The sequence below is a fragment of the Electrona antarctica genome (assembly GCF_951216825.1).
Source record: "Electrona antarctica genome assembly, chromosome: 21".
Taxonomy (NCBI): domain Eukaryota; kingdom Metazoa; phylum Chordata; class Actinopteri; order Myctophiformes; family Myctophidae; genus Electrona; species Electrona antarctica.
Genome location: NC_136802.1, coordinates 13985396 through 14003281, shown reverse-complemented (window position 1 = coordinate 14003281; position 17886 = coordinate 13985396). Strand labels below are relative to the sequence as shown.

The following is a 17886-nucleotide window of genomic DNA, read 5'->3' as shown; positions in this document are numbered from 1 at the left end:
CAATTTCTGTCCTTTTTCTCAAGTCGTTTTTTCCCCAAGTCCGTAGGTTCTCAAGGCTATTCCTCTCTCTACCAGCCACTTATATACAACAGGTGTCCCCCGTGGCACAATCATTATGCGATGCTTAACCTATGGTACATCTCCCAGGTGTCCCTCGTGGCTTAATCATTATGCGATGCTTAACCTATGGCACATCTCCCACTCGACCACGCCGGCCCATCACAATTTGCGTCTTCACTTTTCTGTCCTCACTTTTGTCTTCAATGTTTGTGTTTACACAAACACGAAAATATGTGCATAGGGGGGTGGGGGCTGGCGAGCGCCCCTCAAAAATGGAGGTCGGATAATAATCATAACGAATACAAATTTCAAAGATTCCTCTGCAACCTGATTTCAAGCTGAGAATGAGCCCAGGCCTCATTAGATCCGTGTAGTGTACCTTATTATACCTCAGCCAAGCTTCAGAGTTTCAGCTAGCTGAGGCAGCGGCTCCTGTGAGCCAAAGCAATCCTAGTTAATTCCCTCCTCTTCATGAGAACCATCATCCTTTTGCTCGTTTTGGCTCGGCTCTCCTGCGGGCCTGAAGGGAGAGCCGACCCGCATAATGTGTTCTCACTCATGCTTATTTTATACTTTTGTGAGCTTGTAGATTGTCTATTTTCGCAGTGCGACGCCATCGTATGATGGTGCATAAATCGGGCATAACTCACTGCAGAAACTTCTCTTTGCTTCTCTCTTTTTCTCAATAATTGATCTGACTAGAAAACGTTGTTCTTTTTTTCCGTGAGGTTTTCCTTTGCCAACAGATCTCAACAGGAGGTCGATTTGATGGTTATTATAGCCACTGGCAAAATTCTACTGGGCTTTGTTGATAGCTGACCTGGCAAACAAATGCCCGATTTGTTTCTCGTTCCATATTTTTAGACTCAGACCAGAGGTAAAAAGGTAATAATAGTGATGAAATTGCTCGGCTGTCTGCCGAGATTTTGATAGAGATCACAGGAGTGAAATGCAACCGACGGCCGACTCCCTGCTGAGCGTGTCATTTCCTAGAAGATGGATGCCTTTTAACCCATCAACCCATCATCATCATACATCCTGACAGTTTTCTGAAAAAGCTATGTTTCTATGTCAGTCGTTCTTGGATTTTTCAAAAATAGCAGACCTACAAGCTCGTAGCGCGCCACTCGGTGGCGCGCTACGAGCTTGTAGATCTGCTATTTTTCAATAGCTAAAGCATAACATGATGCTAACACCAAAAGGGGTTCCCGCCAAGAATGGGTTAACAATGGTATCCCAGGAATTTGTCGAGGTTTTTGGCTTCGTCTAAGTGGTTGTGCTCGGTGCATGTCATAGCGATCGGAGGATTTAAGGTTGTGTTATTAAGTTACGGCCACAGAGTTCAATGCGGCGAGAGACAGACACACAGAGAGAGAGAGAGAGAGAGAGAGAGTGTGTGTGAGTGAGAGAGTGAGAGATTGATGAGGATCTTCTGGATCATATAACGGTGGCACGCCTGACATGTGTGACAGCCAGGTTTGTGTCACCCCTCTCTAGTGCTGGTGTCACCACCACTCTTCATCCACATTCTGCAGTTCCTAAGCCACACGGAGCCATCCAGGACAGGCTTGAAACACTGCATCTGCTTTTATTATTGTTCCTCCACAAGAATGTTCCCCAGCAAAGTTATCGTTGCTGGATGTCCGACACTATATTCATCATTATTCTTTCACAGCACTGCAGTTTTTTGTTTTGGTCAATCTCATGAGTCACGACTAGTGGTCGACTGATTTAAGGGTTTTTCATTGGCTCATGCCGATATTTAGTGCGCGGAGCCACTCATTGTCAGAATGTCAACCAATTTTGACAGTAACCTTTGTATGCTCTTGACACAATTATCAGGAGCTGTATTACGGTAGTCTTGTATTGAAAGATAAATTGTGAAAAAAGTAGGCTATAGAACTTTTTTTGTTGAAAGTAACCAAAATGCACCTTTTTGTTTTGACCTCAGGGGGTCCGCTTTGACCCAGAGATCCCCCAGACCCTGCGTCTGGAATTTGCCAAGGCCAACACCAAGATGGCCAAGAACAAGCTGGTTGGCACTCCCAACCCCACTCCTAACCAGCAGAGCCCTGGCCCACAGTTCATCGGTAGAGATCCATGTGAGTGCTGCTCTTGTTCTATACCGTCTGTCCTGTGTGACCTTCTCTTCTTTGTTTGCTTGTTTTTCCTGTCTGTTGTTCGATGCTGGTGCAAGTGTCAATTCACTGTGTAGAAGTTTGGTTGCAACAGGTGATGGAACGCTGTAGTATTTGGGACGTTGCAGAGGAGGAGAGTATTTGGACCATGTGACGTTGAGGAGCTATCGGTATTGGCGTTCTTTAGCCTTCAAAATGGAATTGTATTTTTTTTCTTCATCCACGACACAGTACATTTTGTCAGTAAATGCCATGGTAGTATAATATTGTCTCCAGTGGCTTAATGTTGTCTTTGTTAAAATAAATAAATAAAATAATAGAGGTTAATACAGGTTCATTTAAAAATCTATAGGGTTAACATAAACCCTGCAGACACATTCATTTGTGTTTTATAAACTGTGCATGTTCTAGACCAGGGGTTCTCAACCCGTGGGTCGCGACCCCTCGAGCGGTCGCCAAATTATTTTGGGGGGTCCCCAAATTATTTTAGTTTTTTTTTCTTTTTTTTGCAACTGAATGGCTGTAAAGTGGAAATGAAGAGTTTACATATAGTACACATAGTACATGCATACACCTTCCCTAATGATGATGGTTTCAGTATTTATTTATGGTGTATTGTCTCTATTATTAAGGTTATTGTAGCAGTCAATTTATATTGGGGGTCGGGAGGGGGCGGGGCGGGGGTCCCGAGACGTTGCCAAAGCATTTTTGGGGGTCCCCGGCCAAAAAGGTTGAGAACCCCTGTTCTAGACTATTAGCCACGGTAACAAGGATTTGTAGACGTACCCTTTGAGATGTAAACCTGTGTGGAATGTGCCTCTGTAGCTCTGCACTTTGTTTTACATTTTAGTTAAATATTTTGTCAAGCGGTTAAGAATGCTGCTAGAAGCACACACTGACAGTTGAACATAGGCCAGCTGTGGTTGTACATTCTTCCTAAATGACCAAAAACTGCTCTTATCTGGGATCTTTTTGCCAGAGCCTGGGCGTGCACTTGTTGGGTCCCAGCGGGGGTAGAGAAGGAAGCGATTAATGAATCCATGACGTAACGACCAGGAGGAGGGGGAAATGGCTCTCATTTCCTGATAAGAAGTTGTTAAATCGGCCATTTTCCCCCAGATCTTGCCTTGATAAACAGTTGGCGACTAAATGTGTAGGTTATGCTTCGCACACATGTATATGCGCACTGAAAGAAATATTGGCATTTCAGTGCTTTCCAAGGAATGTCTTTGAGTCAACTTGATTCCCATGTTTGTACTCTTAAAATAGAGTTTTCTTTTTTCTGACTGGATGATAAAACTCTGACTCACTTCACTATCACATGCACTCTTTCCACTCACGCACTCTCTCTCTTTCTGCAATCTCTATTCCTGACTTAAAGGGCACCAATCACAATATTGTCTGAAGAGGTTTCCTCACGTTTCTCCCGAAAGTAAGAAAGAAAGGTCAAAAACAGCCACTGATATCTTACTGTACTGTACTGTACTGTACAAAGAAAATGGGGCATAAGAGGAAACGACTACAGACATTGACACTCACTCACGGTGCCTCACTAGCACCACTACCACCACCATCACCACCGCCGCTATCACCTCCACCCTGTCCTATCTCTCAGCCACCCACCCACCCATCCACTGGCCACTCTCCTCACCCCACTCCTCCTCTTCTTCTTCTCTCTTTCCACAGATGAGCTCTCAGTGCCCGCTCTTTATCCCACCAACCCTGATGTGTGGGCGTCATACCCTCTGTACCCGGCGGAGCTGTCGCAGGCCCTCCCACCCGCTTTCTCCTACCCCTCCTCGCTCCACGCTCAGGTAACCTTCACCCCCCCCCCCCCACCCCCACCCACCAGCCCACCCCCTCTTCACCGCAACCTCCATGTCTGTCTTGACCCCCCTGAGCTCACTGTGCAACCCAGCTGCGTCCATCAAACCCCATCAAATCACCTTCCATTCCGACCTGACCCACAGGTGCACTTCAGAGCACAGGCCACCAAATGTCTTCCTTTCTAGCATTCTGTGACAGTCGAGTAACCTAAAGGGGAAAATGTGCCACAAGACTACCATGACATATCTTTTATCACATATCACATAATTATCTTGTGTGTTTTGAACAGATGCAACACTACAGTTATATTATATTATTCAACATTTCAAGGTTCAAGGCTTTATTTGTCTCATAGTTATACTTGAACAAATTGCAGTGAAAGGCTTGGTATACTTTTACAGTTGTACTGTGCAATAGATGAGGAAGAAAAGTTAAGGCAAAGAAAAAAAAATAGGAGATAATGTACATTAGAGTGTGCAATGCCCTATGTCTAGTATCAAACCATGCAATGTCCAATGTGATGTTAACAGATGCTCAGGGTAAGTGCTAAAGGTATTCGAGTGTATGTGCCATAGTAACTGGTAAAAAGTAAAAACATCAGTGCATTCCTGCTAAGCAGACATCTTTTGAATTGAAGTGAACAATGTTCCTACCCAAGCCTGGAAAGTCTGGTAACATTTTTATAGCAAATGTAATAACTGTTCGGTACATACACCTGATTACAAGATGTCGTCTGAGCATGAGCAAGTGTAAAACTACTGTCATTTTACATATTGCAGTATATAAATGTACAGTATATTTTGGCACCCACCACCATGGAGAGTGGGGTTTGATCGAAGGCATGCGTCAGCCGTGTGCTCCAACTGAACTGTGGCAAGTTGGTCAGGGCGTGTGTTCAGCAGGGAGCAGAATTGGGAGGCATTGTATGTTCCTACGCAACATGTGTTGCAATACCAGTAAAGCTACTTATAGGCAATTCACACTGAGAGGGACTGAATCCGTTTAATTGGAACCGTTTCCGAATACGGTTGCCTGGTCCCCGATGGCCATGATTCACATTGCCCGAGATTCAACAGCACACCCGGGTACACTTGCATAACACACTTTGATCCTCCAGATGGTGGTGTGCTTGATGGCTGGTGCGTCCGGACACTGACCATCAACTCTGCCACATTGTCTCAAATAAATCCAGACACACTGCATTGCATTGCCTCTTTTGGCTCTTTGCCGTTATACTACTTCACTGTCAGCCTGCCTACTATTCACTGTGTCAGTCAGTTCTGTGCTCCAGTGTCGTGTTTGATATTAGTTTAATGGATTCTTGTAGTCCAAGATCAGCGCGTATTGCGGTGCTGCGCGTATAGCAGATTCAACATAGCAGATCTGCAAGCTCACAACGCGTCGCGAGCTTGTAGATCGGCGACGGGCGGCGTTGAGAAATGAGCTGGTGTTACGCTTCGTGCAGCGTCTGTGTTTTTTTTTGTTGACGCTTCTTGGCTCGTCGACTAGAGATCATGTCACGTTCTAAAAAAAAACAGTCCACTTCCTTCTTTAGGTACGCATGCATTCACATTGGAACGATCCGTATCTGAATACACTTCAACGGTCCAGAGACCCGCCCCCCATGCGGTCTCGGAGACGGTTGGGCGATCCGCTCCCGGGAACGGTACGCATCATTCACATTACCACAACATCGGCCAAGTGGTCCCGAGTGCGCACCCGGGACCATAGTGTGAATTGCCCCTTACTGTCAGGTAAAAATAAATGGCTGGTGACTCCAGGCCAGTGACAATGACCAAATTATGGAGAAGATCAAGGGTTGAAATATTCTTAGCATCCAACAAATGCATGCTAAGAATTCTTGCAACACCAGAGGTCAAATTAATGTCCATGCATTCTGTACCATTCTGTATCATAAGTATCACACTTCTTGCTCAGTTGTGAAGATTGTTTGTGTATTCCTATTAGGCAATGGCCTTATCCAGGCTTTCTGATATATTGAAACCTTCCGCTGTTTGAAATCTTTGCATCATTCAAATGAACATCGCCTATTCCATTAAATACAGCCTGTTTTTTTCCTTTTTTTTCAACCATGACCTAATTATCTGCTTAATCTATGCGGCTCTACAGCGAGTTCACATAGGAGTTCATTATTGATCTCTTGAAATTCTTCTCATGAAGCTCAGTTGGGGCTTTTTTTCCTTTGAGCTCTCAACAACTGCTCTCTTACTGAAACTTGTTTGTTGAATATTTTGTAAACTTGCTCCCAAACGTACACTCACACATTCTCAGGAACTATTACTTTGAAGTGGTAAAAGGAATTAATCTATACTAGCTTTTCTTAGCACTTGTAATAAATTATCTTTGTTACTAGATGGCTATTTAATTCCTACCATACTATACAGTATACAGTACATGCAGTATATTTCCTGACATGATGCAGAGTCTCAAACAGGGCTCTTTAAGAACGAGGGCCCCAAGCAACAGCACTAACGCTGAGTCTCCTATGATGTCAGATTCTAAAATAGGTTTAGGCTGAATCTGCCTATTTAGCATTTCCCGTTCCTTGGATCTTCTGGGATGCAAACACACACACACACACACAGACACGCACGCACTCATGCACGCGCGCATGTGCACGCACGCGCGCATGTGCACGCACTCACAAACACACACAATAAGCACGTAGTAAGTATTGTCGGAGAGGCTTATTGTCCGTATCTGCCGACAATGCTAGAGTTTATCCCCATTTCAATACGCTAGACCCCTGGCCCTGGGCGATGGATTTCTGAGGTGGAGTGTAACGTAACATTACAGTCCTTCCCAGTATTTACCACACGATTTGCCGCACCCAAGCCGTGCTACTCATACTCATACAGTGCCCGGGATTGAACCTGGGCACTGCCAGCCAACCGTTTTGATCACGGAAATTCGCTTGATAGGATTTCATCACAGCGAAGTGATCTAAATGTGAGGGTTAGCTCTGCATAACAGAAACTGTATTTTGTGTTGTGAAGCATACAGTATGTATTCATGTGTGTGTGTGTGTGTGTGTGTGTGTGTGTGCGCGCGCGCGCTTGTACGCGTGCGTGTGCGTGTGTGTGTGTGTGCGCTTGTACGCGTTCTTGTGTGCGTGTTTAGATTCGCTGGCTCCCACCTGCAGATGGAACTCCTCAGGGATGGAAGTCCAGGCAGTTCTGCTGAAGTATGTGTGAGTAATGACACACACACACACACACACACACACACACACACACACACACACACACACACACACACACACACACACACACACACACACACACACACACACACACACACACACACACACACACACACACACACACACACTCTCTCTCTCTGCTCCTGCTATGACAAAGTATACATTGCACCATGCTGTGCAAATGCCTCAGTAAATGTTAGGACACATGGTGTAAACAGCCACAGAACTTTTCCTAAACATCGGTCAGGACTAACGCACACCGTGCTACAACCTTCACGTGCGTTGACACTATCCATTCCAAACCCAACCAACAGTCCCTCACAGCGGCAGATCATATCTTTGCCCTTAGCCTATCTATAGCCTTCACATGAAATATTTTAGGCTACTGACAAGACTTGGCCAACTAATTCGATTTGACTACGCTTCTGCTGGTCGACACACACACACACACACACACACACACACACACACACACACACACACACACACACACACACACACACACGTCTGTAACATGAAACAGACCAATTCGCCCATAAACAACTACTAGACTGGAGCGATTAGTCCAAAGCATCATCGGTACTCGAGGCAATGAAAACACCCCACCCACTCGTCCCTCGTCGGAGAGATAAAAGGTGCAGTTTAAATGAGAAACCCGCCGCTACCTTTTCCCGCCAGCACAGGCGGTGCACGGAGTGCAGCGACGTCGACTGCTCCCATTGATGTAACGGTCTTGCTCTGACGTGAGGCATCAAAGCCAGTGTGACTCAAACAGAATGGATGAGGCGCAGAGGGGAGCCAAGTGTTTCATTCTCAAATGGATTGGTCAAATCACGCAACCTCATTAGTTGATAGGTATGGTATAACAACCATACCATGGCATGTCTTTGTGCAGTTCTCTGTCACTCTGCGGCTCAGAAGAAAAATCATTAGTCCGCTAACTGTAGTTCATACGGTGAAATCCAGCTAGAAGGTCCTGGGTTCGATTCCCGCTGGGGACACTGTGGGTGCTGGCGGCGTGTTCTCTCCTCCGCGTCATCAGTGCCCATACCCGAGGCGGGGTTGGCGAAAGGGCCTTTCTGTGTGGAGTTTGCATGTTCTCCCCGTGTTCCCTAGGGTAGGTACCCTCACAAAAACATGCAGTAATCCAGGTCTCTAAACTGCCTCCCCCTGGCCAGCCGGGGCGCCTGATGGAGGGGAAAGGAACTGGTCGGATTAACGTGTTCCTTCCACGCGCTACGTCCGGCCAGGGAAACTGCCCCCTGTCAGGTGAAAAGAAGCAGCTTGGACTCCTCATGCATAGGTTCTCAAGGTTCTTTATTATTTGTCTCCCGAGGAAGAAGCATGAGGTCAGTCCGCTTCCCCCCCAGGTTGGCAGAGGAAGTGTAGCGCCCAGGATTACATTAGATAGTTGACACTGGGTGAAAAAATGGGTTGCAAAATCGTGGGATAAAAATTACAAGATAAGGTGAAATCCACGACAAAACGTGAACTCCGATCTCCGTGGAGACTTAGCTATGGAGGAAGGGATGGAGGGGTTGTGATGCCTATTCCCAGAAATCTGGAGGTACTGTTGTCGGTGCGAATCAGGGACTGTGTTTTAACTTCTGTATTTATTTAATTTCATTGCTTGCCACTGCTGTTGTACCCATAGACATAAATAGGTAGACACCTCATTGGCCAGCGTGGCCGCACGTCAACACAACCCCATATTATGCAGGGAAGCTTGTCTTCACTCCACTGCAAGAAATATGTCTTAACCCATTTTAGGCGGGAACCCCTTTTGGTGTTAGCATTATGTTATGCTTTAGCTATTGAAAAATAGCAGATCTACAAGCTCATAGCGCGCCACCGAGTGGCGCGCTACGAGCTTGTAGGTCTGCTATTTTTGAAAAATCGAAGAACGACTGACATAGAAACATAGCTTTTTCAGAAAACTGTCACGATGTAGAAGACATTTTTAGAATCTGATCTCAGGTCAAAATGGGTTAAGTACTGTACCTGAGACTACAACTTTTGTCCTGTTTTATAACCATGACTGTTACTATCTATGTAATTTATTTAACAAAGTGTCCGCTGGCCTAGTGGTCCAGGCGCATGCCACATATAGGCTCTGGACTGACAACGCGTCGCATGTTCGAGTCCCGTTCATGATGACCGTTGCTGCATGTCTCTCCCCTTCTCTCTCTCTCTCTCCTTCTTTCCTGTCAGTCTTCACTTGAAACTATCAATAAAGGCAGAAAAGCCTAAAACAAATCTTTAAAAAATTGTGTCATAGCAGCGGTGGCCGAACGGATTGCGGAGCGGTCTTGATACCGGAAGGTCGCCAGTTTGAATCAGCGGTCCGACACGTTAAAATTACCACCGCTGAAGTGCCCTTGAACAAGGTATTGAACCACTACGATGAAATGTTCTATGAGCAGGGCCTGGCTGGAAACAAGTTCTTGAGCTTAGCCCAGATACCCTGGGTAAATATAGTAATCCATTTAATTTCATTTCATTTCATTTCATAAATACAAATCTGACATTTATAACAAACCTTTAATAGTGGAGAAACCGCCTGCTTCCACTGAAAATATGGCGGCCGTGTTGACACATCGCTCCAATGAACCGCATCGGCCAATGGGATAACTGCGTTTATATATTGATGGCTACTGGCCCCCTCCCCCCCACCGGGAGGACGTAGAGTCTTTGTTCTACTCCTCTTGCTGACAGGAGTGCTTACAGTGACAAGCCGTCCGGCTTCCCTCAGTTGTGTTGCTCAGCAAAGCTAGATGCACCACGATGGATTCAAACCCCTAGACGCAGCAGTGGTGGCCAGGGGACTTTACCCCCGTGCCATTTGAGCACCCCTACTGTGTTATACCCCAGGGGAATGTAGCACCTGATTCGTTCCTGTCGTTGATTACCTAAAAACAGTAATGGGGCTAGGTTAATGTGCGGTGAGTTCACGTTATTGGAATAAACACAGCCAAGTGCTTATAGCAGAAATAGACTCAATAACAACAACAAGAGCCAGGTTACTGTATTTCATCTAATGAAAAATAAACTATGCTGGCAAAGTGAAATACGTCTTTTAATCTTAAGATGCTGGGGTTTTACCACCTTATTGTACAAGATGAGAAGAAAGAGGTGAAGCAAGAGGCAGAGGGTGCACAGTTAGCCAAAAATAGTTGCATTGTGTGGCTATTATAACATGAATAGGTATGCTAGCGTTCATGTGGTTACAATGAACACTGATTTGACTGTGTAAGGAGCTAGAAAAAAACGCCTTGAATGAACCCACGCGTTGTCGTTTCCCCGCAGAGCTGCATGTGCACCCCTGGGTGCAATATCATTTTCACCAAACTTTATCAGTCATTATCACTGTTGTAAACAGAGCTCCTCTGATAAGGAGGAGAGACGAGCATAACAGAGCAGCTTAAGAGAGCCCTGCACTTAAGACAAACAGGGCACTGTTGTGCTTTGCGGAGCACGACGCAAAACCACAAAGCAAGGCGAATCCCATCCCAGTCTGTCTATGTTATGCATGTTTGCTTACTGTGTGTGTGTGTGCGTGCGTGTGCGCCCGCGTGCGTGCATGCGCGAGTATACGTTATGTGCCCGGCGCCAGTCACACGGACGCAGTCACTAATACCACCCCTCCAGCCCAAGACAGGAGGGAACATGTTCCCGCGACCCCTCAGGAAGTCCACGGGGACTCGGGGACTCGTCGGGGCAAGGGGGAGTTGGAGGGATGTGTGGGGGGTACAGTGACTTCCACAAAGCTGTTGATTGGTGCGAACTCTGTAGCTTTAAGCCCACCAACCCCCCTTCCATCATCTTTTTGTCTATTTTCAGAATACTTCGGGGGGGTTGGTGAAACAGGGAAGCGATAAAGAAAATAATTGAAAGCATTTGTTTATTTTTTTAAGATTTATTCTCGACTTTGGGGGGCTGTTAGTGGTGGGGGCAGACGAGGAAGGGAGTTGAAGGGGTGGAGGAGGAAGGGAGTGAACATGTGTGGTGGGGGGGGGGGGTATAGGAGAAAGGGAGTGGAGGGGGGGAGGGTTTAGAAGGGAATAATTACTCCTCTATCAAACTGGGAAGTCATATGTTCGGTCAGTCTGCCCCTGTGGATGTTAGCCCCTTGATGTAACGACAACACACCCACATCCTGCTCCCCATGGGGGCTGTATGGGGGCTGTGGGTTTTTGGGAAACAACCGAGGTGAGATTTTAGACGTCCAAACGAGATTTAGGCAATTATGCTAAACACAGGCATATGTAACCAATATATGTACGGTACTTTCCCACACAGAAATAATGCAGTGCTAATACAGTGTGAGCCACACAGCCCCCTCACGTAATAACTCCACAGATAGACATGCAAGTGCACACACACACACACACACGCACGCCTGCGTGCGCGCACACACACACACACACACACACACACACACACACACACACACACACACACACACACACACACACACACACACACACACACACACAAGCAAGGCAAGCGTGACATGCGGCCACGCAAGTGTGCAAAGGCATTCAGAGAATGGTATGGCCCCAGTAAGCTTAGTGCCTTACTATCGTATAATGCCATCCATCTCCTACTGTCCATCTGGATAACTGGATAACATGATTTATCTTGGCAGCATGTTTGTCCCTGCCTTTGTTCAATTGTCAGTACCAGTGGGTCTTCAATTCGGTTTATCATACATATCAATGAACCCAGTCTGGTCATAAACATGGGCACCACTCAAAGTTTTGAAATAGACTGAGACTCGGGTGTTGCCTGCACAATACAAGCTGCTTTGCAGGCCAGGCCCATTGTGAAACTGTTGGCCTCGAGCTGGTGACGAGTGTAACTCACTCAACACGACAAGAATAAACTTGATCTGAAGTTGTTGAGGAGAACTTGCTGTGTATTGCACCAGGCTTATGCCATCTTGTCTGCAGTTAGTTGTCTGTTTGATTGATTGCTCCGTTTTTCAGCCAGAACAAACGATCCAGTGGATCTCAACCCGACTGGCGGGCCGGCCGTGAGGGAATTGAAAATAATTGCCACATTTTAATTATATTATAACATAAATCTTAAAAGGTGATACTAATACATAAGATACTTAAAGTATACTACGTTGGAATAATTGCCACATTTTAATGATATTATAACATTAATATGAAAAGGTGATACTAATTCATAATAAGTATACTACTTTGGTTCCATTGATCCAAGGTGGAATACAATTCAATTGATTGATCATTGAAATAAACATCCGCACCCACCTGACCACTTAACACAGAAGCCTTTCGGCCGCCGTGTTAAGTGATCAAATGGGTGGGCCGACAAACACTATTTTTTATTTATAAGTGTGCCCTGGTTGAGATTGAGAGAACCACTGGTTTAATCCACAAAGGGCATGGTTTGACATGTGTCGCCCCCGTGCTGAAGTAGTCCAGTCATGCTAAAGCAATGTTCCCAATGTTCTCTGCAACGGGGCTTCCAAACAGCTGTGAAGCTCTGCAGTCATGAGAAGCTTGTGGTCCGTCAGCGGTCGTCTAGGCATCCGACAGAGGGGCTACATTCACGCTTAGGGTATGCATCTCGCCTCAGGAAGCATAACTGTGGGAGACGGATTATAGTTTGTGTGTGCATGCATTGTGTGTGTGTATAAACACAAGGCCTTTAATATTACGTGTGTGTGTGTGTGTGTGTGTGTGTGTGTGTGTGTGTGTGTGTGTGTGTGTGTGTGTGTGTGTGTGTGTGTGTGTGTGTGTGTGTGTGTGTGTGCGTGTGCGTGCGTGCGTGCGCGCGTGCGTGCGTGCGTGTTCGGAAGTATGTTACAGTACATTGTATGATGTCTTCATTAGTAGTCAAGTGCTCAAGCCCTGGGTTGATTCAAACTCAGCATAAAAGTAGACATAAATGCCTGCTGAACGGCACAAAATGTAATCCGGATTTTCCATCGGACAAGACATGGTGGGGACTGTGTGTGTGTGTGCGCGTGCGTGCGTGTGCGCTGTCTGGACGCTTGCCCTGGGGGGCTTATTGGCCAATAGCCTGACAAAGCCACTGGTTCCTGTGCAACTTTGGTCTTACTCCCACCAGGGAGTGGGGGGCCAACCCCAGCGGAGGCCCTGTCTAATAAGGAAGTGGGACTTTATTTTCACCCCCCACTGACACACACACACACACACACACACACACCGGTAGTGAGCTGCAGCTGTATGGCCATAGTGGCCTGGTCCCTATGCAAGGTTTCAGGAGTAAGCGTACATGTCAACAGCTGCATTCATCTTGCTGATATGTGGTATGTGTGTCTGGAACTAAAGTCTTTTTCATTGGATTAAAGAGGCCTTTCTTCATGGCCTTCATGGCAGTACAGGTAAAGGTCTTAACATTAATACAATCTGCATCTATACCAAGGCACCCTCAGATATGGAATGAAAAAAATAATATATATATTCCATTTGGAAAATGATAGATATGCTCGAAAGTGAATAACTCAAGGCCGCTAACGAGAGCACTACCCTATTCGATACCCACATTTGCAGCGTTTCTCTCCTACAATACGTCAATGGTGCAACATCACTCGTAATGTTTGCTTGTTGATGCTAAAAGAAGAACAGTGCTCACATTCATCAGAAACAAAGAGTCCCTCCCCTCCTCAAACAGCCATTGTTTACCTATCTCACATTATGCACCGGGCCCGAGTTTAGGATGTAACTCATTAAGCCTGAAAATCACTAAGACTCTGTCTAATCCGTGCAGACCTGTTCAATGATCAGCCCAATCTTTAACCTCGGTCCCTCAGCCAGAACAAACGCGACGTTGTGGAAGTATGCATGGCGTCATCCTACCTAGCCAAGCGGCTATGCACCACATTGATTCTCTCATCCTTGATTGAACGTGCAACAGGGCATTAGCTAGCCCAGCCGTGTCAAGTCAATTAATGCTCTTCTCTGATCAGGCAACTCAACAAAATGCCTCTTTTCATCGTTTTGTTTTTGCTTTCTGTTTCTCGAGGCCATATTGGCTTTTCTGATTGTTTATTGTTTCAACGAGGGTCTTCCCGTTGAAGCCCAGTTACCACAGTTTCCAAGAGGCGTTTATTTTTGGCAACACATCTGGGGGCTGCGGGTTGAAGGCTTGACCTTTCTCATTGGTTCGCTGGGTGGAGGGGAGTTTGGGAGTCATGGGACAGGGAGATTCTAGGAGGAAGTTCATAAGATGTTGTTTTGTTATGGCACTTTGCAAAGCCAACGGCTGCTCTCACCCAGATGGGTTGTAAATTACATGTTATTTTTACATTATGTGTTGACTGTTAAAACATTCACCAACCAACAAATCATATAGACAAACAATTACTATCATCTCTGTTAACTCCATCTTGTCCTCATGGGTGTGCGAAGCTCTCTAAAGTCTAAAACCCTATTTCCTGTGTGCTCCAGGTTCTTGATGTGTGATGGTGGCCGTGGCCGGCCGTGATGGGTGTTGCTGACTGTCTCTCGTGTCCAAATAGAAAGCCAGGAGGATCAACCTGACCCTCGACTCCCTGAGCAGTGGACCGGTGGTGAGTTCACAGTCAAAACGTGAGCTAACTTCAGTGTGGTCGGGTCTGAATTATTAAACTATTGTACCAGAGCTTTACAATTTATCCTATTTAAGCCAAAAAAAGGTATTTATGTAAATATGTAATTTCACAAAGTCGCTTCTTGATTGTAACAATCTTGTTTGACACGCCTATACTCACATACTTCAGGCAGGAAGGGGGACAGAAACATTTGTATAATGTCAAATAGAGTAATTGTTCAAACATGTAGGCCCTAATCATCATCATTGCGATCTATAATAATTTATCGGCATCAGTTGCAAGTCATCTGTGGCGCATTATAATAACATGATGTGACAATGTTTTTCATTTGCTGTATCAACATTTATTCTTGTGAAAGCAAAATGTCCAAAACATCTCTTAGTGCATATCTGGACTTTACCGAGTCTGTGTGAGTTTAACCCATTCTGGGCGGGAAGTGGGGAACCCCTTTTGGTGTTTTAAGGATTATGTCATACACTAGCAATTGAAAAATAGCAGATCTACAAGCTCATAGCGCGGCACCGAGTGCTGCGCTACGAGCTTGTAGATCTGCTATTTTTGAAAAATCGTGAAAATGTGGCGCAAATCTTTGAATATATATTCTTTCAGAGCGAACGTTTTGGACTCAAATCTTTGCTTCTGGCGGGGTCCCTGGAACTAAATTTTTTCAGATAGGGGTCGGCGGCCAATTAGATATATTTTGGGGGTCCTTGACATGAAAATGTTTTGAGAACGACTGACATTGAAACATCAGGATTTAGAAGGCATTTGTAGAATCGTCCTCGGGTCTAAATGGGTTAATTCTTAGTTGCTGTCCGTCGCGGACTCACGGGGCGTATGGAGATTGATGGGGCCTGAGGCAGGCATTTTCTGATGCTGCGGTCAAAGACCGAACTGTACGTGTAAATGTGGCACATACCACCCACGATCTTCACACACTCTGATGGAGAACAGCAGCCGTGCGTGCTCCCACAGGGGCACGCATACATGTCATGCATCAAGCATAATGATTGGCTGGAAATACACAACTTGTGTTTTGAAATGACTCCTGCCTAAATACACATCTGCACATACAGTACATGATCAAAAATTGTATATGTAAGAAGACAAACAGGATCCGGCATCAGCACACAGACCAGGGAATTTTGGAAATGCATGCACTTTTTGTGAAATTGGGCATATTTGCCATTATTGATCGATCATGCGTACATCATATACAGGGTAAGATTATGGGGCAATTATACACTTGGCAACACTCGCTGACTTCATGGCCCTGCACTCCTTTATAGGCTGGGCCAACAACACGTAAATCACACCTGGTTCTGGGTTGGTGTTACCACATCCTTTGATTTGACAGTGTAGGTTTGCAGAAAGAAAACCCAGCTGAGGCTTTTGGGAGACGCCGTCGCTCTCTGCCAAAGATATCCGCCCGAAGGGGATTTGAAAGCTTGTGGTCATATTGACACTGTGTCGGTTTTCATGTGCCGTGTGTTTTCACTCCACACCGAACAGGATTTGGAAAACAAAGTCAAATCAGATATTTGTGGGAGGAAAATGTGGATTTGTGTGTGGTCTCAGTGTCTCAATGATACATTTTAAGGAGGCAAGTTAGAGAGATTTGGGTGAGAAAGTGGGAAACCATTGTTTTTTTTCCCCAGATTATTTTACCAATGTGGTTGCAACTCTGTAATAGCTCGTGTACAGTAACAGTAGTATATAGTGAGTGTGGAGTATAGTGAGTGTGGAGTATGTGTGTGTCGTCGGGGGGTTGGGGTGGGGTGGGGCGGGGGGGGGGGGGTGTGGTGTGGTGGGGTTGCGGGGGTTGCGGCTTACTCCAGTTTCATCATCCCCTGTGTTTTCATTAGTGTACATGGTTGGGGTGCTGTGGCTATGGTAACCTCTCTCTCTCTGTCTCTCTCTCTCTCTCTCTCTCTCTGTCTCTCAGGCAGCAGCAGGCTCACAGGCCTCAGGAAATTCTAGACCCCAGTCTCCATCACACATCGAACCCCCCCCCCCCCCCCCCTCCCGCCCCCCTCCCTGAAACCCAATCCCATTTTTATACTGTTACATATTCAAGAATTACTAGCGGTATATACTGTACTTTGGCTACACTCTGTGGTTCCTATCTAAGGTTACCTACTGTATGTGAAAAGGTACTACTGGACATAATGTATGACAAAGGTACAAACACGACCCTGACTACACTGTGTCTTATTTAGCTTGAAGCTACAATCCTGTCCAGTTGTCTCGCTCTATACCCTTCACAGAGAGGCAGTCGCAATGCTGTCCGAAACTAGATGGGCGGCTCCTCTATTGGCCAATCCGGTGTGCCAACTGCTTCAGATAACTTTATCGACATTTTCAACCAGGAAGTAAGTGTACCTGACCCTGCAGGGGTCAGTAAGTGTACCTGACCCTGCAGGGGTCAAACCATAGAGTTGGATATAAACTAGAGAGCAGACAGCCCCGCCCCCCACAATTCATTCCAATGGAAGTTGCTCACTGGCGTTTGAAGCAGCCAGTAGAACGCTCTACTTCCGCAGTTTCTCGATTCGGAAAATGCGGAAGTGCTAACTTGCCTGAACGCGCCTGAATCGATTCTTGAACGCGCTCCCTGTGTTAACATACTCTGCCATACAGACATACAGACAAAATACTGTTTATTCATTACAGTAAGTCCCGGATTGTAGCTTTAAATGCAGCCAACTGTCTGTTGATTGTATTAGAGGTTTTGCCAAGAGAATAATGGGACTAATCAGCGCTGCCGTTTTCAGAAGGTCTCTGTGCACTGCAGGAGTGTAGCCAAAGTGCTACCCGATAATGTTATTCTATGATTATAATTATAATTATTACTATTCTGTATATCATTCATATTAATGTTATGATTATTAAATACATGTTCAAGCATGACTGCAAAAAACAAACAAAAAAACCCCAAAAAAACAATGCTGTACATTTTTAGATATTTTAAAGAAATACAAAAAGGTATTTTTGTAATCAAGCCAATGTTTGAAATGGTTCTGTTTGATGGGTTGATGTTGTGCTAAAGT

General features: G+C 45.6%; 1 protein-coding gene across 3 annotated transcripts in view; it reads left to right on the top strand.

Moving 5' to 3' along the window:
- Positions 1 to 16948, top strand: part of rbpms (RNA binding protein, mRNA processing factor) — a 41726-nt gene extending 24778 nt beyond the window's left edge. Inside the window, exons 5-9 of one of the 3 annotated variants that reach the window (XM_079490714.1) lie at positions 2012 to 2162; positions 3885 to 4012; positions 7167 to 7230; positions 14694 to 14815; positions 16782 to 16948. In XM_079490714.1, coding sequence (XP_079346840.1) covers positions 2012 to 2162; positions 3885 to 4012; positions 7167 to 7229 — 342 coding nt within the window. In that variant the 3' untranslated portion in view covers position 7230; positions 14694 to 14815; positions 16782 to 16948. Of the gene's footprint in view, positions 1 to 2011; positions 2163 to 3884; positions 4013 to 7166; positions 7237 to 14693; positions 14835 to 16781 lie in introns of all 3 variants that reach the window. The other 2 variants (XM_079490712.1, XM_079490713.1) reach the window with 2 other exon arrangements.
- The last annotated feature ends 938 nt before the right edge of the window (positions 16949 to 17886 follow it).